The sequence below is a fragment of the Trypanosoma brucei genome, chromosome 8, assembly GCF_000002445.2.
Source record: "Trypanosoma brucei brucei TREU927 chromosome 8, complete sequence".
Classification (NCBI taxonomy): domain Eukaryota; phylum Euglenozoa; class Kinetoplastea; order Trypanosomatida; family Trypanosomatidae; genus Trypanosoma; species Trypanosoma brucei.
The window spans coordinates 1,196,076-1,219,730 of NC_007281.1; the positions used below are offsets into that span (position 1 = coordinate 1,196,076).

The 23,655-nt window shown below is 50.2% G+C and overlaps 13 protein-coding genes across 13 annotated transcripts, besides 11 other annotated features; all 13 read right to left on the reverse strand.

Annotated features, from left to right (window-relative positions):
* Window positions 1-23,655: part of a sequence feature (sequence corresponds to BAC RPCI93-10J17) that runs on past both edges of the window.
* On the reverse strand, window positions 698-2,338 carry Tb927.8.4010 (flagellum-adhesion glycoprotein; the record flags this gene model as incomplete). The annotated part of the gene is made up of 1 exon (XM_842139.1): window positions 698-2,338. The coding sequence occupies one exon, from the start codon at window positions 2,336-2,338 to the stop codon at window positions 698-700; it is 1,641 nt and encodes a 546-aa protein (XP_847232.1).
* Window positions 2,377-2,406: a microsatellite.
* Window positions 2,529-2,574: a sequence feature (A-rich).
* Window positions 2,709-3,437, reverse strand: Tb927.8.4020 (hypothetical protein, conserved; the record flags this gene model as incomplete). Its single annotated transcript, XM_842140.1, has 1 exon — window positions 2,709-3,437. The coding sequence occupies one exon, from the start codon at window positions 3,435-3,437 to the stop codon at window positions 2,709-2,711; it is 729 nt and encodes a 242-aa protein (XP_847233.1).
* On the reverse strand, window positions 3,672-4,370 carry Tb927.8.4030 (hypothetical protein, conserved; the record flags this gene model as incomplete). The annotated part of the gene is made up of 1 exon (XM_842141.1): window positions 3,672-4,370. The coding sequence occupies one exon, from the start codon at window positions 4,368-4,370 to the stop codon at window positions 3,672-3,674; it is 699 nt and encodes a 232-aa protein (XP_847234.1).
* Window positions 4,766-6,286, reverse strand: Tb927.8.4040 (endonuclease G, putative; the record flags this gene model as incomplete). Its single annotated transcript, XM_842142.1, has 1 exon — window positions 4,766-6,286. One exon carries the CDS (start codon window positions 6,284-6,286, stop codon window positions 4,766-4,768), a length of 1,521 nt encoding a protein of 506 aa, XP_847235.1.
* Window positions 7,258-9,510, reverse strand: Tb927.8.4050 (hypothetical protein, conserved; the record flags this gene model as incomplete). The annotated part of the gene is made up of 1 exon (XM_842143.1): window positions 7,258-9,510. One exon carries the CDS (start codon window positions 9,508-9,510, stop codon window positions 7,258-7,260), a length of 2,253 nt encoding a protein of 750 aa, XP_847236.1.
* Window positions 10,183-11,955, reverse strand: Tb927.8.4060 (flagellum-adhesion glycoprotein, putative; the record flags this gene model as incomplete). Its single annotated transcript, XM_842144.1, has 1 exon — window positions 10,183-11,955. One exon carries the CDS (start codon window positions 11,953-11,955, stop codon window positions 10,183-10,185), a length of 1,773 nt encoding a protein of 590 aa, XP_847237.1.
* Window positions 10,798-10,846: a microsatellite.
* Window positions 10,852-10,881: a microsatellite.
* Window positions 11,994-12,023: a microsatellite.
* Window positions 12,146-12,192: a sequence feature (GA-rich).
* On the reverse strand, window positions 12,327-13,055 carry Tb927.8.4070 (hypothetical protein, conserved; the record flags this gene model as incomplete). Its single annotated transcript, XM_842145.1, has 1 exon — window positions 12,327-13,055. The coding sequence occupies one exon, from the start codon at window positions 13,053-13,055 to the stop codon at window positions 12,327-12,329; it is 729 nt and encodes a 242-aa protein (XP_847238.1).
* On the reverse strand, window positions 13,290-13,988 carry Tb927.8.4080 (hypothetical protein, conserved; the record flags this gene model as incomplete). The annotated part of the gene is made up of 1 exon (XM_842146.1): window positions 13,290-13,988. The coding sequence occupies one exon, from the start codon at window positions 13,986-13,988 to the stop codon at window positions 13,290-13,292; it is 699 nt and encodes a 232-aa protein (XP_847239.1).
* On the reverse strand, window positions 14,384-15,904 carry Tb927.8.4090 (endonuclease G, putative; the record flags this gene model as incomplete). The annotated part of the gene is made up of 1 exon (XM_842147.1): window positions 14,384-15,904. One exon carries the CDS (start codon window positions 15,902-15,904, stop codon window positions 14,384-14,386), a length of 1,521 nt encoding a protein of 506 aa, XP_847240.1.
* Tb927.8.4100 (hypothetical protein, conserved) lies at window positions 16,876-19,128 on the reverse strand (the record flags this gene model as incomplete). Its single annotated transcript, XM_842148.1, has 1 exon — window positions 16,876-19,128. One exon carries the CDS (start codon window positions 19,126-19,128, stop codon window positions 16,876-16,878), a length of 2,253 nt encoding a protein of 750 aa, XP_847241.1.
* Tb927.8.4110 (flagellum-adhesion glycoprotein, putative) lies at window positions 19,801-21,573 on the reverse strand (the record flags this gene model as incomplete). The annotated part of the gene is made up of 1 exon (XM_842149.1): window positions 19,801-21,573. The coding sequence occupies one exon, from the start codon at window positions 21,571-21,573 to the stop codon at window positions 19,801-19,803; it is 1,773 nt and encodes a 590-aa protein (XP_847242.1).
* Window positions 20,416-20,464: a microsatellite.
* Window positions 20,470-20,499: a microsatellite.
* Window positions 21,612-21,639: a microsatellite.
* Window positions 21,762-21,807: a sequence feature (A-rich).
* Window positions 21,942-22,670, reverse strand: Tb927.8.4120 (hypothetical protein, conserved; the record flags this gene model as incomplete). The annotated part of the gene is made up of 1 exon (XM_842150.1): window positions 21,942-22,670. The coding sequence occupies one exon, from the start codon at window positions 22,668-22,670 to the stop codon at window positions 21,942-21,944; it is 729 nt and encodes a 242-aa protein (XP_847243.1).
* Window positions 22,905-23,600, reverse strand: Tb927.8.4130 (hypothetical protein, conserved; the record flags this gene model as incomplete). Its single annotated transcript, XM_842151.1, has 1 exon — window positions 22,905-23,600. The coding sequence occupies one exon, from the start codon at window positions 23,598-23,600 to the stop codon at window positions 22,905-22,907; it is 696 nt and encodes a 231-aa protein (XP_847244.1).

Sequence of the window (23,655 nt, forward strand, 5' to 3'; positions counted from 1 at the left end):
ATGGGAGTGGAAGGACAGTAAGACATTGCGCATGTTTGTGTGATAGTCTAGGAAATTCACTGCTCGACCCTTTCTTTGTTGCCGTAGGCAGATGCGTAATCTTGCTCATCCTCATCCAGTGTACTCACGAATTTCGGACGAGCGGGTGCAGCATTGCACCGTTCACATCACAGCCTGCCATAGCGATTGTTTCTTTTTTTCTCAGGCTATTTGCAAATTGTAGTTACCATTGGAGTAATGCGCCAGATAAGGCGGTTTATAAATAATGTCGAGCTGCTCAGTGTCATGCGAACACGTACCTCAGCATTACGGAGGAAAATGGTCTAGTGTTGTTACCGTGTTTAAATAATTTCGGTCACTTAACAATCTGGTTGTTAGCGTATTGTTTCTTAGGTTTTCTCGCTAGCCGTTCGATTCAAACAATACACAACCATTTGTATGCGTGGCCAATCTTAATTATTCAAAAACATGGGAAAACGGAACGTCTGCCAAATTAATGATGTAATGCCCTTAATTGCTATACATGCGTGTTACATACAACAACAGCGTTCTTTCAACATGTGTGGTATAGTGCAAACGAAATACAATGCTAAACCCCCACACAGAAGTCCTGTGATGATATCTTTCTGTTTCTCCACGTAGATGGTGAGCACCATCACGTATTCTGGTGTGACATCAATGCCACTCGTAGCGGTAGTCACTCGAACGCCGGCAACCGTACAAAGGCGAACTTTACGTTGTACGGGCTTACCACCATCAGGAAAAGAAGTACGATAGCTACCGCACCAAGAAGTGCGGAGGAAACGATACCACCGAGACACACACCGTCGCATCTAGATAGACGTGAGTCATCTCCGCATACGGACTCAGCTAAGGTAATGTGCTGGCAATCATCCACACACTTCACCATGCAGAGCGGCAACAGGTGACTCCACTGCTCTTGCTGCGACACTTCTTCAAGGAACATCCGGGTCCACGTCCATGGAGACGAGAACAGCCGCTTCTGCGCACGTCCCTTGCTCATGCCGGGGGGGCCCCTGTAGTTGGTAATAAGGATGGTATTCTCAAGGTTCATCATTGCAGTAAGGTTTGTCCACGTCGAAACATTTGTACCACCAGGCACGTTAATCTCACCGGGTGGAAGGAACACAGCATAGAAGTCCTCTGTACGAAAGGCTACCTCCACATCTTTTATAATCCATGAATACAGGGCGTGCATGAGCCGATCATTTCCCATTGGGAACGAGGAAGCGCGAAAGGCGGCCACAGCTGTGGATCTCGGAGGTGACCCGGGCGTTGGCGTGGGAGTCACCGGCGGTAGTGGTGTTGGTGAATAGCATTTCTCACGGACGGCGTACACAGCTGTTTCGGTTATGGCATAATATTCACATCCATTCACCTTAACCAGTGAGACAATCGGCCCATGCATCCACTCCATCACCTTCTTAGGGCACAACAGACCGGTTTCAGAGGAATTCAATTCAAGGGACATGATATGGCTCTCGCCGTTAGGTTCACCGTAATAATAGAGCTCATTCTCGTCCTCAGTTAACATCAAGGCATCGACATAATCGAGACAACTCATATTGGCGATGTCCCAGCTCTTCTTGTTACCATCCGAATCGCTGAGGCTATTCAGGTCCACCGCTGCAATCCACGAGGTCTCCTTCACGACATACATGAAATTCCGCTTCTTGCTTATTTGCATCACACCAGGTTGAAAACCTCCAACAAGTTTCGCCGTTACATTGTTGGACACACTTATCTGCGAGTACATAATCCTTGAATTTCCAGTATCCGAAATAAATAAAACCGGTGCCCCGTCTTGTTCATGATAAATAATACTACTCGGTTTATCAACTTCATTGGCCGCAAACTTCGTCACCATTCCATCAGCATCTATCCGCTTCATGCAATCATTATCCCTGTCCGCCACGTAAATATCATTGTTTACACCAACAACAGAGGTGGGATGATTAAAACGAGCAACCTCTAAAGGACCAACTTCGTCACCACGCTTTGCAAGATTTCCCGCAACGGTATATATGCCAGTTTTGTTTACGAGTCGCACGGTGGATCCACCACCTCCAACATCACATAAAAGTAAAGGAAAGCTTTTGTTCTTAAAGAACCCACCCACCGCCTTGAATAAGCGACCAGTACCGTTTATGCCATCCGCCTGCCCACTACTACAGTTGATACAACTGTTGAAGAGGTTCACAATCACCTTGGTGCCCACGGTTTGGTCTCCTATAACGGGACTCACAAAACCCAGCAGCAGCAACAACGCTGCCACGAGTGCGGCCAATGCTTCCCGTGATTCAGTCCTGCCACCCATTCCTGTTGCTCCACACTGTGATTCTATCAGTCAGTCGCTATATGTATATATATATATATATGTATATACCCCACGGATCTACCGTTGGGAAACAAACCTCAACCACAAAAGCGACCTATTAGCTCTGCTCAGTGAACTCACAACTCCCTTTAGTTGTCTTGTGATGATATTATTATTCACACATCAGAACAAAGAAAACAAAGGAAGCCAAAGGAAGACAAAAGAGGAGAAAGGAATCCGACACGTGAGAGAGAACAACAGTGGACGCAGACAGACGAAAGAAAAACACAGATGCATTGAAGCCACGCATTTAGGGTTGGGGAAACATATTCAGAGTTTGAAAGCCACGCTTCACTCCTTCGTATTTTGACTAAGGCAACGCAGACCCGCCACCCGCCGGTCCCTTACCAATGTGGAGGAAATTGCAGTACTTCCCACGCCTGCAGCCCTCCCGAGTGAGGAAGAAAGTACATACCCTGCCATATGTTGCATTTCCCACGTGGCGCTCATTTCGACGGATCTGTGAGAGGCGGTAATCCTCAGAAGAGGATGCTGCACTGGTTGGGAGCAGTGGGGAACCTGCAGGGGATGGCAGTGGTGTAGCCATGTTCTGTTGATGAGCAGAGTTTCGACCACCCGCCACAACCCCTATTCCCTGTGACGGAGGGGCATGTGGTAGTGATGAGGATGCGGTACCCCCCGCACATCCGTAAGGCGGTGTGGTGCCAGTAGCGCTGTTGTGTGGCAGGGGGCACTCCCTCATACGTCCTTCGGCATTAGCGTCCCGCGGACGACCTGAGGCTACTTGGAGTTCTATAGAGAAAGGGTCGGGGCAGTTAACGCCACAGTGTCCGTTTATGGCTGAATAGAATTCCATAAGTGCCTGATGCGCTACGTGTGTCGGTGGGCGCAGCGAGAGGACGTTAGGTGTAGCAACGGACAACACTTTCTCCGATGATAGCGGTTGGTACGGCGAGTTCTGAATCTTGCGCACGAGGCACACTGCCGATGGGGCTGCATGCTCCACAATGTAGTTCACCATCGCTCTCGTTGTGAGTTGCTGGGTAGTTGACGTTGCTTCCGCAGACGAGATGGTCATTCAACTGCACGCGTATATACCCCCCACCCGTGCGGTTTTACAATGTTTCCGGGAGAAGAAATGAGGCTACCTTACCTTGGGATATTCACCCACACAAACGGAAATTATCAACGATCCTACCTGCTTCGGGGTGGTTCTTCACATGCATCTGAACAAACCAACAACCAGTAGCAGCACAGCAACAATGTACAACAAGTATACAATCACACCATCCCACTTACATAGATTCTCCTTTTAGTCTTCCTCATCCTCTTTCCCTTCGTAACACACCTCACTTTCCTCCACTTCCTCATCGCTACTTTCCGATTCAACACCCGAAAAACATTGCCGCCGCAGATTCAAAACCCCACGCGAGTAGTACGTTGCCATTCTTTCCACAGGAAGACTTAGGAAGTCCTGCACGCATGACGCTCTGTGCTCTTGCATGAATGCTATCACGGCCCACAGTTCAGCCATAGCCCAGATGTCACTACGGAGGGGACTCTTCTTTTCTGCTTCACCATCCTTTGCAGCGATCGCCACGTGGTCAGTCTTGCTATTATTGTTAGCATGTGACATAGCCCCAGCAAGACACATGTGCTCACCAACGAACTTCACTAGCCTATAGTTATGATTGGGATGCACCGTAACGTTTCCAGTGTTGGGACATGGTAGCAATAGGATAGGGGTCTCCTCATCCGTTATGTCCTGCAGCAACACACCCGCTTGTCCAAGTAGTTGCCGAAGGTTCAGGGACGGTGCGGCAGAGGGCACCTGAGTTACCCTCCCATTAATGCGGATAACAAAGTGCGCCTCCTCATCGGTTCCACACTCCTTAGATCGGCCGCGCTTGCGAGTTCCCTTAACCACTTCTTGACCCGCCAATCGTGTCATGACCTCTACCAATACCTTTAGTGATTGATCAACGGGGGAGAAAATCTTAGATAAGCACATATGGATGGCGCGCAACTGAAGTTGGGATGGCGGCTCGACTGATGCAACGTGACGACCAATCTTATCCTAGTCAGAGTGACGTGGTGTAGGTATGGTGAGGCCACTGCAGTCGGAACGCTGAGAGTGTTCAGCACTAAAAACATTTCACGGGAGGATCCCTAAACTGACACAGCAACTGTTCATATGTCCACTACACGATGAACCAGGGATACCATCGCGGAGGTGTAATTTAATCCACAGACACTGCGGGAGGTATTGCTGGGGTTAGATCTCGAATAGTGCTACAGGCACTCAACAATTGCCGGACACAAAAGACTAATGGACACACACACCGCTTTCTTTGCCTAAAGTGCAGCCCTGGAAAGTTACAAATAAGGAATGACAGGTACCGTGAGTTAACCGGTGTCGTTGGTCGACACAGCCATTAGTTCCCTCAGGCGCTCTCTATATTCCTGTGCTACAACCCCATCCAGAGCAACTGTTATTCCGGCTGTGTTGCCACACTTCTGCTGCTGTTCTGCAAGCAGGATGCTGTAAACACTCTGCAATTCAGGAAGAGAACCCGCCGCCCGTAGACGCGCCACGTCTCGGTACGAGCGAAACATTCCTGCGGTACGTGCTTCACACACCACGCGTCTGCAAATATTTGGCAGAGCATCCAGTTCCCGCCCCCAGAACCGCGCGTCTGACCCAGCAGCGGCCACATTCCGAAAGAACTCCAAACCCGTCAGTCGCTCGATTTCTACCACAGGCACCTGGTAAGCTGTGAGGGGCCGCTCCACGGCAATCGGTTCGTTCGGCATTAGGAAGGCAGCAGCTTCATGTGCCCCGTCCGCTCGCTCACCTAATATAACTTTGAAGAGGTGTGTGGGGACCGCAACGTCGCGCTTGCCCACAAGCTCATAGCAGACAATCTTCCGCAAGTGCACTGCTGCCTTGTCATTTCCACAGTGGCAGTGTTCTCCAGAAGCCAACACTCCGCTACTCACAGGTTTTACTGGAGACGGACATTGCGATGGTTCCGCCCACCGCCACGTGCGCACATCACCATCCACGAGCCGCGGGTGGAAGACAGGTCCCGTCACTACCCACAATCCCCTCTCATAATACCGCCGCAACTTCCGTGTGAGGTTTTCCAACCGCAGCCAGTCGACAGCATTCATTGTCATGTCCTGTGGTACAGTGTTCGCATTCATGTTAAAGGTCTGAGCCAACTCAACAGTAGAGCTCTTGTGAAACTGTGCGGCAGCAAGGTGACCTCGGCTGAGGCCTCGTGAGTGCTGTCCCCTGCCACCCCCAATATAGTCACCGGGCTGCACGCGGAACAACTGAGGCACCGTCATGTCCGCAAAGAACCTCATTCCATCTCGCTGGGCTTCCGCTGCGGAAGCGTTTACTAAGTCGTTATCAGCCGTGACCACTGAATCAGCAGCAGTGGTCCTGCCGGGGATGTACTCCAACACCCAATTAGGGATACGACGCTCATAATTCAGACTAGAAACAAAGCCTTTGTAGTAGCGCAGGTGATCGTCGGACGGAAGCCCCTTGCTTGTAAGTCTTAGCACGAAAGGAGTAGTTTCCCCACCATCGTCGTTACACCTCTCCTTGGGGTATGCGGGCTGTGGGCATTGCACGTGTAACACCTCCGGACTTGTGCGCTCAGTCATCTGTTGATACGGAACAGGCGATGGATGGCATTTGTCCACACCAAACCAACCACCACGCTCCACAACCATTCCTATCGCGCCTCCCGCCAGCGCCGTACCAAGGAAGGCAAAGGCACGTCCCACGGAGGAAGCAGAAACCGCCATCGTATGCTTCTTCCTGCAGTTGATGCCACAAAGTGTAATAGAAGGAGTAAGTGGGATGACAGTGCACGTATCAGTGGGCATGAGCCGTACGGTGATGCGATGCATTTTACGTATCGCTATGAGGTCCTTCCGTCCACATGACGAATACAGCTACAAATGATCTTGCACTACAGCGGGTGGTATTAACGATAAGGTTACATCAGCTTCAGCACACTTTGCTTCTGCTTTTAACCCTAGACTTATCTAATCCCTGCCGCCCACGCAGTTGCATAATTAAATAGAAGATAATAAGGGAGAATGAAAATGAATGAAGATGGGAAAATACGGTGAAGGAACACAAAGGGCACTATAGCAGTATAGGAGCACGCCACAAGAAGATGTGCTCGGACAAGCGGATGGATCACCAACAAGATAGGGGACCTTCGGAGGGTTTCACAGTTGGAGTCAGCATGGACTCACCTCAAAGGAAGACAAATAAGGGAAAAGAATAGAAAAAATAAAATTACGTTCCCCTGTGGCACAACGACGGCAAGCGTCGGGGTACCTGAAGCTGTACAGGCGTGCTCGCTGTAGCGACCGCACAGTCTTGTATTGTGCACTGCTTCACTGTAACATGATAGTTCATACCCCAATATATGTTGCCTACAACCTTGTCCCCTACACACTCAGATGACACCGCACCAGTGGCATGCGGAACCGTAGTGGTAGGAGGCGGCAACCCAGGAACCTCCAGCAGCTGAAAATATAATTTTGATGGAGAGATCTCTAGATAGAGCCGGCGTCTATGTATAAACATGCCGGCTGCACTGAGGCCGGCGTAGGGTAACCCCAGAGCCGATGCCAACAACAACAAAAAAAAGAAATAACGACCGATCAATAACGATAAGAATGATAATGGTGGAAATACATGTACATGTACGGGAGCACATGAATAACTAGTGAATAGCGAAAATAGCGATCAGTTGAGTTACTGAGACCTTTCCACCCTGCTCTCACTCAGTTACTGCAAGCACGTGTTGCATGGGAGTGGAAGGACAGTAAGACATTGCGCATGTTTGTGTGATAGTCTAGGAAATTCACTGCTCGACCCTTTCTTTGTTGCCGTAGGCAGATGCGTAATCTTGCTCATCCTCATCCAGTGTACTCACGAATTTCGGACGAGCGGGTGCGACTACGGCGGCAAGGCGTCTGCGTTTCGATGTGAACACGACAGCTAACACGATGAGGACGGCTACGATAAGTGCACACACTACCGCGATTATGATTAGGCACACGCGACCGCACTTTGGCGCCTTCTCTGTGGTGGGTCTGACGGTATCGTTGTTCAGGTGGTCGTTCAAGTCTTGCCAGTCAATCTCACCGACGCATTCCGACACATCGAACGTATAGTTTCCAGGAATGAATACTTCGTACAGACTCATCTCAACGTAGGGTGGCTGGTAAAAAAGCGATACCGTGCGGTTCGTTATCGTGGACTGGCATACTCCAGTTACATTGCTATCAAGTGCCGTGGCAATGGTGGTTCGGCTATGGTCACCAACCTCTTCCCTACGTGCCATGCTTCTCCCGGTGCTACGTTCTTCACATTTCTTTATTTGATTCATCACCTCGTCGTGTATGTACCAGCGTACTTCCTGTTCCTCATCCGGAGTCAGTGATGAGAAGTTGAACGGGGGATTGGAGAAGGTTACATCGACGTGAGTGTCCGAGCTCCGCAAGTATTTGATGAATGAGTGGGCAGTCTCAGTGAGGTTCGCATCTGACAGCAAGTCGTGGGTCACGGTGTTGTTGAACGAGGCTGGCATCAGTAGCTTCACTGTTGTGATATTTTCAGCGTCACTGCTCTCAGCCTTAAGGGGCATGTCCGCGTAGATGAGCGTGAAATTGAGTACCTCACCCGCCTCCTTTGCGAGCTTCCGACGGAGAGCATCAAGACTCAGGCGATTGCAATATGGGACCATTGTGCTGTCCATGTACACCTGTTCGTCAGTAAGGTTGTAGTACTCATCCGCAGCCTCCTTTGTGTGTTCATAGTTACTCTCGTGCAAGGCCTGTTCGGTTTTCTCGTCATCAAAGTCCGGCTGTTGCACACCGGCGGTGAAATTCGTTAGCCATGTTGTGGAGTCCACATGTACGGAAGAAGAGGCAACAATACTTTCGGTGGTGCCGAGCGCAGTGTTGATGTCCTCAGTGAGGTTCCCCACAATCCACTCCATGATGTCTTTATCAGGGTATCCAACTGGTAACGGGCGCCCGGGGAAGAGACCCTGCACGTACACTGGTGGAAGTGTCACAGAACGCAGGACACTTTTCTTTTCCGATGTAACATACATTTCGTACTCCGTCACCACGAGCAATCGGGTTATCTCACAAAGAAGCGTGTCATCTCCCTCAGTATTGGGAAGACACGAGTTCGTGCTTCCTCCGGCGAATCGTTTCGTCGTAAGTTTATTACCGTCGGTCGAAACGCGGTGTAACTCATTTTGTGTTGCCGCGAGTAGATCACCAGACCGTGTGCTGGTAATGTCCACATATTCACCATCCACCTCTGCGATCTTGTGGCCCTGCAGGTCGAACCAGCAGATGGTGCCCTGCTTCGCGGGGCCGCGAGCAACAACAAAGATGCCCTGCTGCGTGGCGGCAATGCCGATGGGACCATAGATACTGCAGTTTGCACTCAGAGCCACGTGGCTGTGACATGCGATTGGGTCACCGTCGCTTCCCACTTCACACGTCCATACAGTATTTGTGTTTTGCTCTGTCAGATACAGGTGGTTCCCGTACAAAGCTACGCCTGTCAGCGAGCCATTGCGGACTACGTCATGAGAGAAGACACCGCTGTCCTTGAAATACTTCACCTCACCCATACTCTCAACAAAGTAAACAAATGTGGAGCCACCAACTGTCCACTGCACGCAGGCGCGCGGTTTGTCAACTTTGACACTACGCGACCCGCTTTTCTGATCCTCGTCTGTCTCCCATGCCGTGATTGTAGTGGTCTCACGGTTCTTGCGCGAGAAGGCACGGAAGCGGTCAACTGTCCCCAAAAGGATCTCGTCACTATTCCTGCCTCTGCACATAGCGTGGGGTGACGATAATTCCGACATGCCAGGGAACCCGTCCTTATCACCAATATGACCGTACTTGCCAGCGACGGTGGTCACATGGCGCTTCAGTTCAATGGGAGCGGCTCCACTTCTCACTACAATCGTTGCGACGGTGGCCACGAGCAAAAGCATCTGGGATACGTAACCTAAGTGCACGGTTCCTACTACTTCCCTCACATTCATTGTTTCCACCTCACAGTTGGTTTGTTTCCACAACGGCATGCGCAATCGAGAAATTACAGTGGGGTCACTAGCCTCTGCCTTACCTAACGCGAAAGGATCCAGTGTTCTGTTAACTTCCTCTAATTACCTGCCCTCAGAGAGAGGCCGGCTACAATTCCTTATATGGCACCCCAGAAGCGCGGCACAAGAGTCGCGGGCAACGAAGACGCAAAAAAGAAGGAAAGGGATAGACAAAGAATAGGTACGCGAAGAGACTTTTGGTCATTGGAACGCCAAAACTCGTATGTAATGTATACAGGTGACTGTTCACGCAGAACCTGCAAATGTTGCTTCCAACTCTACGGTCTCTTCTAAAACGATGCAGCTGCAAAATCAAAAGTGCCTTTTAAAACATATTGCGTAGCAAATTTTTTTTTCTTTGGGGGGGGGAGGTAGTGGAGGGAAAACATTTTAAATGGGTATACCTATTCTATCACTTACGTAATCACACGCTTTTTCTTACTGTCATAAATACGTATTTTCTGCACAAAAAGATTTGTTTCCTCACCCAAAATGAGCAAGGTGTAGCCATCACATGACGACCAGAAACGCACACCCACCCAACTCTAACCTCATGCGAAGTAGTCGCAGAGGTTGCCTCTCACTATTCCCCACCGGCTGTCACCTCCATTACGTATCCATGAGTGACTCCGAAGTCACTTGCAGCTCCAACTACTCCAGCGCCGGCAGTCGCACAAAAGTAGATCTTGCATTCGGTGGACTTGCTATGAGCAACCACAGCAGCATGATGGCAAGAAGGCCCAAGAGCACTGAGGAGGCGATTCCTGCAGCACGCAGGTCCTCATGCACCTGGAACTGAAGCTCGTCTACACACAGAGATTCATTGAAGGAAATGTACTGACAATCATCCACACACTTCACCATGCAGAATGGTGATAGGTGATCCCACTCCTCTTGTCGTACCAATTCATCAAGAAACTTCCGTGTCCAGTTCCATGGAGACGAGAACAACCGCTTCTGTAGTTCTTGCTTGCTCCTACCAGGAGGCCCTTGGTAGTTGGTAATAAGGATGTTCTTGTCGAAGTTCTCTAGAGCTGTCAAGTTTGTCCACGTCGAAACATTTGTACCACCAGGCACGTCATTGTAACCTGGGGGGAGGAAAACAGCAAAAAAGTCATCTGTGCCGAAAGCGATCTCAACATCCCTCATAATCCACGAATACAGAGCATGCATAAGTTTTACATCATCAATTGGGAACGAAGAAGCGCGAAAGGCGGCAACAGCTGTGGGTCTCGGAGGTGAAGGGGGATCCGGATTGGGAGTAATCGGCGGCGGCGGCGGCGGCGGTGGTGGTGGTGGCGGTGGCGGTGGCGGCTGCACTGATGGTGATGGTGACGGCGATGCTGATGGGCTGGGAGAAGGTGATGGCGGCACCGAAGGCGTGGGAGGGGGCGTTGGTGGAGGCGTTGGCGTCGGTGTATAGCCTACATCACGAATGGCATACACGGCCGTTTCTGTTGTAGCATAATACTCTTTGTCATTCACCCTCAACAATGAGACAATCCGATCATAGTCCCATTTCAACATTGACTGCGCACACCATTGGGATGCTGGAGATGGGCGTTCCACCTCTAGTGACATGATGTACCCCTCTCCATTGGGCTCACCGTAATAATATAGTTTATCCTCTGCTTGAGTCAGCATCAGAGCACTTTTGTAGTGCAGACACGTCACATCACCTATATCCTTACTTTTTCCAATATCAGACTCCCCAGTTTTGCTCAAATTAACCGCTGCAATCCATGAGGTGTTTTTTACGACATACATCATGTTCTTTTCTTTGCTTATTTGCATCACACCAGGTTGGAAGCCAGCGACTAGTGTAGTTACCACTGTGTTATTAGCATCCAGTGGCACATAAAGGATCTGCGAATTGCCTGTGTCGGAAATGAATAGATTCTGAGTCCCGTTCAATGTGAATGGGAGAATATCCTTCGGTTTGTTAAGGTCTTGTGGTCCATATCTGGTTACATTGCCCTCAGCATCTATTCGCCTAATACAGTTGTTATCCCTGTCTGCCACGTAAATATCATCGTTGACGCTTACAACTGAGGTGGGATTGTTGAATAGTGCATCTCCCTTGGGGCCGTCTTTATTACCACGTTGCGTCAGACTGCCTGCAATTGTATATATGCCAGTTTTGTTTACGAGTCGCACGGTGGATCCACCACCTTCGATATCACATAAAAGTAAAGGAAAACGCTTCTTTTGGAAGAAACCACCAGACGCCTTGAAAAGTTTTCCCTTTGCACTTTCGCCATCCGCCTGCCCAACAGTACAAGTAGTACAACTGTTGAAGAGGTTCACAATCACCTTGGTGCCCACGGTTTGGTCTCCTATAACGGGACTCACAAAACCCAGCAGCAGCAACAACGCTGCCACGAGTGCGGCCAATGCTTCCCGTGATTCAGTCCTGCCACCCATTCCTGTTGCTCCACACTGTGATTCTATCAGTCAGTCGCTATATGTATATATATATATATATGTATATACCCCACGGATCTACCGTTGGGAAACAAACCTCAACCACAAAAGCGACCTATTAGCTCTGCTCAGTGAACTCACAACTCCCTTTAGTTGTCTTGTGATGATATTATTATTCACACATCAGAACAAAGGAAAACAAAGGAAGCCAAAGGAAGACAAAAGAGGAGAAAGGAATCCGACACGTGAGAGAGAACAACAGTGGACGCAGACAGACGAAAGAAAAACACAGATGCATTGAAGCCACGCATTTAGGGTTGGGGAAACATATTCAGAGTTTGAAAGCCACGCTTCACTCCTTCGTATTTTGACTAAGGCAACGCAGACCCGCCACCCGCCGGTCCCTTACCAATGTGGAGGAAATTGCAGTACTTCCCACGCCTGCAGCCCTCCCGAGTGAGGAAGAAAGTACATACCCTGCCATATGTTGCATTTCCCACGTGGCGCTCATTTCGACGGATCTGTGAGAGGCGGTAATCCTCAGAAGAGGATGCTGCACTGGTTGGGAGCAGTGGGGAACCTGCAGGGGATGGCAGTGGTGTAGCCATGTTCTGTTGATGAGCAGAGTTTCGACCACCCGCCACAACCCCTATTCCCTGTGACGGAGGGGCATGTGGTAGTGATGAGGATGCGGTACCCCCCGCACATCCGTAAGGCGGTGTGGTGCCAGTAGCGCTGTTGTGTGGCAGGGGGCACTCCCTCATACGTCCTTCGGCATTAGCGTCCCGCGGACGACCTGAGGCTACTTGGAGTTCTATAGAGAAGGGGTCGGGGCAGTTAACGCCACAGTGTCCGTTTATGGCTGAATAGAATTCCATAAGTGCCTGATGCGCTACGTGTGTCGGTGGGCGCAGCGAGAGGACGTTAGGTGTAGCAACGGACAACACTTTCTCCGATGATAGCGGTTGGTACGGCGAGTTCTGAATCTTGCGCACGAGGCACACTGCCGATGGGGCTGCATGCTCCACAATGTAGTTCACCATCGCTCTCGTTGTGAGTTGCTGGGTAGTTGACGTTGCTTCCGCAGACGAGATGGTCATTCAACTGCACGCGTATATACCCCCCACCCGTGCGGTTTTACAATGTTTCCGGGAGAAGAAATGAGGCTACCTTACCTTGGGATATTCACCCACACAAACGGAAATTATCAACGATCCTACCTGCTTCGGGGTGGTTCTTCACATGCATCTGAACAAACCAACAACCAGTAGCAGCACAGCAACAATGTACAACAAGTATACAATCACACCATCCCTCTTACATAGATTCTCCTTTTAGTCTTCCTCATCCTCTTTCCCTTCGTAACACACCTCACTTTCCTCCACTTCCTCATCGCTACTTTCCGATTCAACACCCGAAAAACATTGCCGCCGCAGATTCAAAACCCCACGCGAGTAGTACGTTGCCATTCTTTCCACAGGAAGACTTAGGAAGTCCTGCACGCATGACGCTCTGTGCTCTTGCATGAATGCTATCACGGCCCACAGTTCAGCCATAGCCCAGATGTCACTACGGAGGGGACTCTTCTTTTCTGCTTCACCATCCTTTGCAGCGATCGCCACGTGGTCAGTCTTGCTATTATTGTTAGCATGTGACATAGCCCCAGCAAGACACATGTGCTCACCAACGAACTTCACTAGCCTATAGTTATGATTGGGATGCACCGTAACGTTTCCAGTGTTGGGACATGGTAGCAATAGGATAGGGGTCTCCTCATCCGTTATGTCCTGCAGCAACACACCCGCTTGTCCAAGTAGTTGCCGAAGGTTCAGGGACGGTGCGGCAGAGGGCACCTGAGTTACCCTCCCATTAATGCGGATAACAAAGTGCGCCTCCTCATCGGTTCCACACTCCTTAGATCGGCCGCGCTTGCGAGTTCCCTTAACCACTTCTTGACCCGCCAATCGTGTCATGACCTCTACCAATACCTTTAGTGATTGATCAACGGGGGAGAAAATCTTAGATAAGCACATATGGATGGCGCGCAACTGAAGTTGGGATGGCGGCTCGACTGATGCAACGTGACGACCAATCTTATCCTAGTCAGAGTGACGTGGTGTAGGTATGGTGAGGCCACTGCAGTCGGAACGCTGAGAGTGTTCAGCACTAAAAACATTTCACGGGAGGATCCCTAAACTGACACAGCAACTGTTCATATGTCCACTACACGATGAACCAGGGATACCATCGCGGAGGTGTAATTTAATCCACAGACACTGCGGGAGGTATTGCTGGGGTTAGATCTCGAATAGTGCTACAGGCACTCAACAATTGCCGGACACAAAAGACTAATGGACACACACACCGCTTTCTTTGCCTAAAGTGCAGCCCTGGAAAGTTACAAATAAGGAATGACAGGTACCGTGAGTTAACCGGTGTCGTTGGTCGACACAACCATTAGTTCCCTCAGGCGCTCTCTATATTCCTGTGCTACAACCCCATCCAGAGCAACTGTTATTCCGGCTGTGTTGCCACACTTCTGCTGCTGTTCTGCAAGCAGGATGCTGTAAACACTCTGCAATTCAGGAAGAGAACCCGCCGCCCGTAGACGCGCCACGTCTCGGTACGAGCGAAACATTCCTGCGGTACGTGCTTCACACACCACGCGTCTGCAAATATTTGGCAGAGCATCCAGTTCCCGCCCCCAGAACCGCGCGTCTGACCCAGCAGCGGCCACATTCCGAAAGAACTCCAAACCCGTCAGTCGCTCGATTTCTACCACAGGCACCTGGTAAGCTGTGAGGGGCCGCTCCACGGCAATCGGTTCGTTCGGCATTAGGAAGGCAGCAGCTTCATGTGCCCCGTCCGCTCGCTCACCTAATATAACTTTGAAGAGGTGTGTGGGGACCGCAACGTCGCGCTTGCCCACAAGCTCATAGCAGACAATCTTCCGCAAGTGCACTGCTGCCTTGTCATTTCCACAGTGGCAGTGTTCTCCAGAAGCCAACACTCCGCTACTCACAGGTTTTACTGGAGACGGACATTGCGATGGTTCCGCCCACCGCCACGTGCGCACATCACCATCCACGAGCCGCGGGTGGAAGACAGGTCCCGTCACTACCCACAATCCCCTCTCATAATACCGCCGCAACTTCCGTGTGAGGTTTTCCAACCGCAGCCAGTCGACAGCATTCATTGTCATGTCCTGTGGTACAGTGTTCGCATTCATGTTAAAGGTCTGAGCCAACTCAACAGTAGAGCTCTTGTGAAACTGTGCGGCAGCAAGGTGACCTCGGCTGAGGCCTCGTGAGTGCTGTCCCCTGCCACCCCCAATATAGTCACCGGGCTGCACGCGGAACAACTGAGGCACCGTCATGTCCGCAAAGAACCTCATTCCATCTCGCTGGGCTTCCGCTGCGGAAGCGTTTACTAAGTCGTTATCAGCCGTGACCACTGAATCAGCAGCAGTGGTCCTGCCGGGGATGTACTCCAACACCCAATTAGGGATACGACGCTCATAATTCAGACTAGAAACAAAGCCTTTGTAGTAGCGCAGGTGATCGTCGGACGGAAGCCCCTTGCTTGTAAGTCTTAGCACGAAAGGAGTAGTTTCCCCACCATCGTCGTTACACCTCTCCTTGGGGTATGCGGGCTGTGGGCATTGCACGTGTAACACCTCCGGACTTGTGCGCTCAGTCATCTGTTGATACGGAACAGGCGATGGATGGCATTTGTCCACACCAAACCAACCACCACGCTCCACAACCATTCCTATCGCGCCTCCCGCCAGCGCCGTACCAAGGAAGGCAAAGGCACGTCCCACGGAGGAAGCAGAAACCGCCATCGTATGCTTCTTCCTGCAGTTGATGCCACAAAGTGTAATAGAAGGAGTAAGTGGGATGACAGTGCACGTATCAGTGGGCATGAGCCGTACGGTGATGCGATGCATTTTACGTATCGCTATGAGGTCCTTCCGTCCACATGACGAATACAGCTACAAATGATCTTGCACTACAGCGGGTGGTATTAACGATAAGGTTACATCAGCTTCAGCACACTTTGCTTCTGCTTTTAACCCTAGACTTATCTAATCCCTGCCGCCCACGCAGTTGCATAATTAAATAGAAGATAATAAGGGAGAATGAAAATGAATGAAGATGGGAAAATACGGTGAAGGAACACAAAGGGCACTATAGCAGTATAGGAGCACGCCACAAGAAGATGTGCTCGGACAAGCGGATGGATCACCAACAAGATAGGGGACCTTCGGAGGGTTTCACAGTTGGAGTCAGCATGGACTCACCTCAAAGGAAGACAAATAAGGGAAAAGAATAGAAAAAATAAAATTACGTTCCCCTGTGGCACAACGACGGCAAGCGTCGGGGTACCTGAAGCTGTACAGGCGTGCTCGCTGTAGCGACCGCGCAGTCTTGTATTGTGCACTGCTTCACTGTAACATGATAGTTCATACCCCAATATATGTTGCCTACAACCTTGTCCCCTACACACTCAGATGACACCGCACCAGTGGCATGCGGAACCGTAGTGGTAGGAGGCGGCAACCCAGGAACCTCCAGCAGCTGAAAATATAATTTTGATGGAGAGATCTCTAGATAGAGCCGGCGTCTATGTATAAACATGCCGGCTGCACTGAGGCCGGCGTAGGGTAACCCCAGAGCCGATGCCAACAACAACAAAAAAAAGAAATAACGACCGATCAATAACGATAAGAATGATAATGGTGGAAATACATGTACATGTACGGGAGCACATGAATAACTAGTGAATAGCGAAAATAGCGATCAGTTGAGTTACTGAGACCTTTCCACCCTGCTCTCACTCAGTTACTGCAAGCACGTGTTGCATGGGAGTGGAAGGACAGTAAGACATTGCGCATGTTTGTGTGATAGTCTAGGAAATTCACTGCTCGACCCTTTCTTTGTTGCCGTAGGCAGATGCGTAATCTTGCTCATCCTCATCCAGTGTACTCACGAATTTCGGACGAGCGGGTGCGACTACGGCGGCAAGGCGTCTGCGTTTCGATGTGAACACGACAGCTAACACGATGAGGACGGCTACGATAAGTGCACACACTACCGCGATTATGATTAGGCACACGCGACCGCACTTTGGCGCCTTCTCTGTGGTGGGTCTGACGGTATCGTTGTTCAGGTGGTCGTTCAAGTCTTGCCAGTCAATCTCACCGACGCATTCCGACACATCGAACGTATAGTTTCCAGGAATGAATACTTCGTACAGACTCATCTCAACGTAGGGTGGCTGGTAAAAAAGCGATACCGTGCGGTTCGTTATCGTGGACTGGCATACTCCAGTTACATTGCTATCAAGTGCCGTGGCAATGGTGGTTCGGCTATGGTCACCAACCTCTTCCCTACGTGCCATGCTTCTCCCGGTGCTACGTTCTTCACATTTCTTTATTTGATTCATCACCTCGTCGTGTATGTACCAGCGTACTTCCTGTTCCTCATCCGGAGTCAGTGATGAGAAGTTGAACGGGGGATTGGAGAAGGTTACATCGACGTGAGTGTCCGAGCTCCGCAAGTATTTGATGAATGAGTGGGCAGTCTCAGTGAGGTTCGCATCTGACAGCAAGTCGTGGGTCACGGTGTTGTTGAACGAGGCTGGCATCAGTAGCTTCACTGTTGTGATATTTTCAGCGTCACTGCTCTCAGCCTTAAGGGGCATGTCCGCGTAGATGAGCGTGAAATTGAGTACCTCACCCGCCTCCTTTGCGAGCTTCCGACGGAGAGCATCAAGACTCAGGCGATTGCAATATGGGACCATTGTGCTGTCCATGTACACCTGTTCGTCAGTAAGGTTGTAGTACTCATCCGCAGCCTCCTTTGTGTGTTCATAGTTACTCTCGTGCAAGGCCTGTTCGGTTTTCTCGTCATCAAAGTCCGGCTGTTGCACACCGGCGGTGAAATTCGTTAGCCATGTTGTGGAGTCCACATGTACGGAAGAAGAGGCAACAATACTTTCGGTGGTGCCGAGCGCAGTGTTGATGTCCTCAGTGAGGTTCCCCACAATCCACTCCATGATGTCTTTATCAGGGTATCCAACTGGTAACGGGCGCCCGGGGAAGAGACCCTGCACGTACACTGGTGGAAGTGTCACAGAACGCAGGACACTTTTCTTTTCCGATGTAACATACATTTCGTACTCCGTCACCACGAGCAATCGGGTTATCTCACAAAGAAGCGTGTCATCTCCCTCAGTATTGGGAAGACACGAGTTCGTGCTTCCTCCGGCGAATCGTTTCGTCGTAAGTTTATTACCGTCGGTCGAAACGCGGTGTAACTCATTTTGTGTTGCCGCGAGTAGATCACCAGACCGTGTGCTGGTAATGTCCACATATTCACCATCCACCTCTGCGATCTTGTGGCCCTGCAGGTCGAACCAGCAGATGGTGCCCTGCTTCGCGGGGCCGCGAGCAACAACAAAGATGCCCTGCTGCGTGGCGGCAATGCCGATGGGACCATAGATACTGCAGTTTGCACTCAGAGCCACGTGGCTGTGACATGCGATTGGGTCACCGTCGCTTCCCACTTCACACGTCCATACAGTATTTGTGTTTTGCTCTGTCAGATACAGGTGGTTCCCGTACAAAGCTACGCCTGTCAGCGAGCCATTGCGGACTACGTCATGAGAGAAGACACCGCTGTCCTTGAAATACTTCACCTCACCCATACTCTCAACAAAGTAAACAAATGTGGAGCCACCAACTGTCCACTGCACGCAGGCGCGCGGTTTGTCAACTTTGACACTACGCGACCCGCTTTTCTGATCCTCGTCTGTCTCCCATGCCGTGATTGTAGTGGTCTCACGGTTCTTGCGCGAGAAGGCACGGAAGCGGTCAACTGTCCCCAAAAGGATCTCGTCACTATTCCTGCCTCTGCACATAGCGTGGGGTGACGATAATTCCGACATGCCAGGGAACCCGTCCTTATCACCAATATGACCGTACTTGCCAGCGACGGTGGTCACATGGCGCTTCAGTTCAATGGGAGCGGCTCCACTTCTCACTACAATCGTTGCGACGGTGGCCACGAGCAAAAGCATCTGGGATACGTAACCTAAGTGCACGGTTCCTACTACTTCCCTCACATTCATTGTTTCCACCTCACAGTTGGTTTGTTTCCACAACGGCATGCGCAATCGAGAAATTACAGTGGGGTCACTAGCCTCTGCCTTACCTAACGCGAAAGGATCCAGTGTTCTGTTAACTTCCTCTAATTACCTGCCCTCAGAGAGAGGCCGGCTACAATTCCTTATATGGCACCCCAGAAGCGCGGCACAAGAGTCGCGGGCAACGAAGACGCAAAAAAGAAGGAAAGGGATAGACAAAGAATAGGTACGCGAAGAGACTTTTGGTCATTGGAACGCCAAAACTCGTATGTAATGTATACAGGTGACTGTTCACGCAGAACCTGCAAATGTTGCTTCCAACTCTACGGTCTCTTCTAAAACGATGCAGCTGCAAAATCAAAAGTGCCTTTTAAAACATATTGCGTAGCAAATTTTTTTTTCTTTGGGGGGGGGAGGTAGTGGAGGGAAAACATTTTAAATGGGTATACCTATTCTATCACTTACGTAATCACACGCTTTTTCTTACTGTCATAAATACGTATTTTCTGCACAAAAAGATTTGTTTCCTCACCCAAAATGAGCAAGGTGTAGCCATCACATGACGACCAGAAACGCACACCCACCCAACTCTAACCTCATGCGAAGTAGTCGCAGAGGTTGCCTCTCACTATTCCCCACCGGCTGTCACCTCCATTACGTATCCATGAGTGACTCCGAAGTCACTTGCAGCTCCAACTACTCCAGCGCCGGCAGTCGCACAAAAGTAGATCTTGCATTCGGTGGACTTGCTATGAGCAACCACAGCAGCATGATGGCAAGAAGGCCCAAGAGCACTGAGGAGGCGATTCCTGCAGCACGCAGGTCCTCATGCACCTGGAACTGAAGCTCGTCTACACACAGAGATTCATTGAAGGAAATGTACTGACAATCATCCACACACTTCACCATGCAGAATGGTGATAGGTGATCCCACTCCTCTTGTCGTACCAATTCATCAAGAAACTTCCGTGTCCAGTTCCATGGAGACGAGAACAACCGCTTCTGTAGTTCTTGCTTGCTCCTACCAGGAGGCCCTTGGTAGTTGGTAATAAGGATGTTCTTGTCGAAGTTCTCTAGAGCTGTCAAGTTTGTCCACGTCGAAACATTTGTACCACCAGGCACGTCATTGTAACCTGGGGGGAGGAAAACAGCAAAAAAGTCATCTGTGCCGAAAGCGATCTCAACATCCCTCATAATCCACGAATACAGAGCATGCATAAGTTTTACATCATCAATTGGGAACGAAGAAGCGCGAAAGGCGGCAACAGCTGTGGGTCTCGGAGGTGAAGGGGGATCCGGATTGGGAGTAATCGGCGGCGGCGGCGGCGGCGGTGGTGGTGGTGGCGGTGGCGGTGGCGGCTGCACTGATGGTGATGGTGACGGCGATGCTGATGGGCTGGGAGAAGGTGATGGCGGCACCGAAGGCGTGGGAGGGGGCGTTGGTGGAGGCGTTGGCGTCGGTGTATAGCCTACATCACGAATGGCATACACGGCCGTTTCTGTTGTAGCATAATACTCTTTGTCATTCACCCTCAACAATGAGACAATCCGATCATAGTCCCATTTCAACATTGACTGCGCACACCATTGGGATGCTGGAGATGGGCGTTCCACCTCTAGTGACATGATGTACCCCTCTCCATTGGGCTCACCGTAATAATATAGTTTATCCTCTGCTTGAGTCAGCATCAGAGCACTTTTGTAGTGCAGACACGTCACATCACCTATATCCTTACTTTTTCCAATATCAGACTCCCCAGTTTTGCTCAAATTAACCGCTGCAATCCATGAGGTGTTTTTTACGACATACATCATGTTCTTTTCTTTGCTTATTTGCATCACACCAGGTTGGAAGCCAGCGACTAGTGTAGTTACCACTGTGTTATTAGCATCCAGTGGCACATAAAGGATCTGCGAATTGCCTGTGTCGGAAATGAATAGATTCTGAGTCCCGTTCAATGTGAATGGGAGAATATCCTTCGGTTTGTTAAGGTCTTGTGGTCCATATCTGGTTACATTGCCCTCAGCATCTATTCGCCTAATACAGTTGTTATCCCTGTCTGCCACGTAAATATCATCGTTGACGCTTACAACTGAGGTGGGATTGTTGAATAGTGCATCTCCCTTGGGGCCGTCTTTATTACCACGTTGCGTCAGACTGCCTGCAATTGTATATATGCCAGTTTTGTTTACGAGTCGCACGGTGGATCCACCACCTCCAACATCACATAAAAGTAAAGGAAAGCTTTTGTTCTTAAAGAACCCACCCACCGCCTTGAATAAGCGACCAGTACCGTTTATGCCATCCGCCTGCCCACTACTACAGTTGATACAACTGTTGAAGAGGTTCACAATCACCTTGGTGCCCACGGTTTGGTCTCCTATAACGGGACTCACAAAACCCAGCAGCAGCAACAACGCTGCCACGAGTGCGGCCAATGCTTCCCGTGATTCAGTCCTGCCACCCATTCCTGTTGCTCCACACTGTGATTCTATCAGTCAGTCGCTATATGTATATATATATATATATATATACCCCACGGATCTACCGTTGGGAAACAAACCTCAACCACAAAAGCGACCCATTAGCTCTGCTCAGTGAACTCACAACTCCCTTTAGTTGTCTTGTGATGATATTATTATTCACACATCAGAACAAAGAAAACAAAGGAAGCCAAAGGAAGACAAAAGAGGAGAAAGGAATCCGACACGTGAGAGAGAACAACAGTGGACGCAGACAGACGAAAGAAAAACACAGATGCATTGAAGCCACGCATTTAGGGTTGGGGAAACATATTCAGAGTTTGAAAGCCACGCTTCACTCCTTCGTATTTTGACTAAGGCAACGCAGACCCGCCACCCGCCGGTCCCTTACCAATGTGGAGGAAATTGCAGTACTTCCCACGCCTGCAGCCCTCCCGAGTGAGGAAGAAAGTACATACCCTGCCATATGTTGCATTTCCCACGTGGCGCTCATTTCGACGGATCTGTGAGAGGCGGTAATCCTCAGAAGAGGATGCTGCACTGGTTGGGAGCAGTGGGGAACCTGCAGGGGATGGCAGTGGTGTAGCCATGTTCTGTTGATGAGCAGAGTTTCGACCACCCGCCACAACCCCTATTCCCTGTGACGGAGGGGCATGTGGTAGTGATGAGGATGCGGTACCCCCCGCACATCCGTAAGGCGGTGTGGTGCCAGTAGCGCTGTTGTGTGGCAGGGGGCACTCCCTCATACGTCCTTCGGCATTAGCGTCCCGCGGACGACCTGAGGCTACTTGGAGTTCTATAGAGAAGGGGTCGGGGCAGTTAACGCCACAGTGTCCGTTTATGGCTGAATAGAATTCCATAAGTGCCTGATGCGCTACGTGTGTCGGTGGGCGCAGCGAGAGGACGTTAGGTGTAGCAACGGACAACACTTTCTCCGATGATAGCGGTTGGTACGGCGAGTTCTGAATCTTGCGCACGAGGCACACTGCCGATGGGGCTGCATGCTCCACAATGTAGTTCACCATCGCTCTCGTTGTGAGTTGCTGGGTAGTTGACGTTGCTTCCGCAGACGAGATGGTCATTCAACTGCACGCGTATATACCCCCCACCCGTGCGGTTTTACAATGTTTCCGGGAGAAGAAATGAGGCTACCTTACCTTGGGATATTCACCCACACAAACGGAAATTATCAACGATCCTACCTGCTTCGGGGTGGTTCTTCACATGCATCTGAACAAACCAACAACCAGTAGCAGCACAGCAACAATGTACAACAAGTATACAATCACACCATCCCTCTTACATAGATTCTCCTTTTAGTCTTCCTCATCCTCTTTCCCTTCGTAACACACCTCACTTTCCTCCACTTCCTCATCGCTACTTTCCAATTCAACACCCTTTATGCAGTGCCTCATCATTGCTGCAGTTGCTTTTCCTTTGTAAATTTCGACTTCCTCTGGTTTTAGCATAAGGAAATCTCGAGCATACGATATTTTGTTGCTTTGTAGGAATACCATTAAGGAACCCAAAGTACTGTCGGCCAGTTTTTTGCTTTGAAAGACACGTTTCTTGTGCAGTTTGTTACCCTCAGCAGTAAATGTTATGGCGTCTATCTCATGGTCGTTAGCAGGGAAAAAATCTCCGGCAGGGCACACGTGCTCACCAACGAACTTCACTAGCCTATAGTTATGATTGGGATGCACCGTAACGTTTCCAGTGTTGGGACATGGTAGCAATAGGATAGGGGTCTCCTCATCCGTTATGTCCTGCAGCAACACACCCGCTTGTCCAAGTAGTTGCCGAAGGTTCAGGGACGGTGCGGCAGAGGGCACCTGAGTTACCCTCCCATTAATGCGGATAACAAAGTGCGCCTCCTCATCGGTTCCACACTCCTTAGATCGGCCGCGCTTGCGAGTTCCCTTAACCACTTCTTGACCCGCCAATCGTGTCATGACCTCTACCAATACCTTTAGTGATTGATCAACGGGGGAGAAAATCTTAGATAAGCACATATGGATGGCGCGAAGCCGGTGTTGCAAGAGCTAGGCCATTGATAGGGATACACTT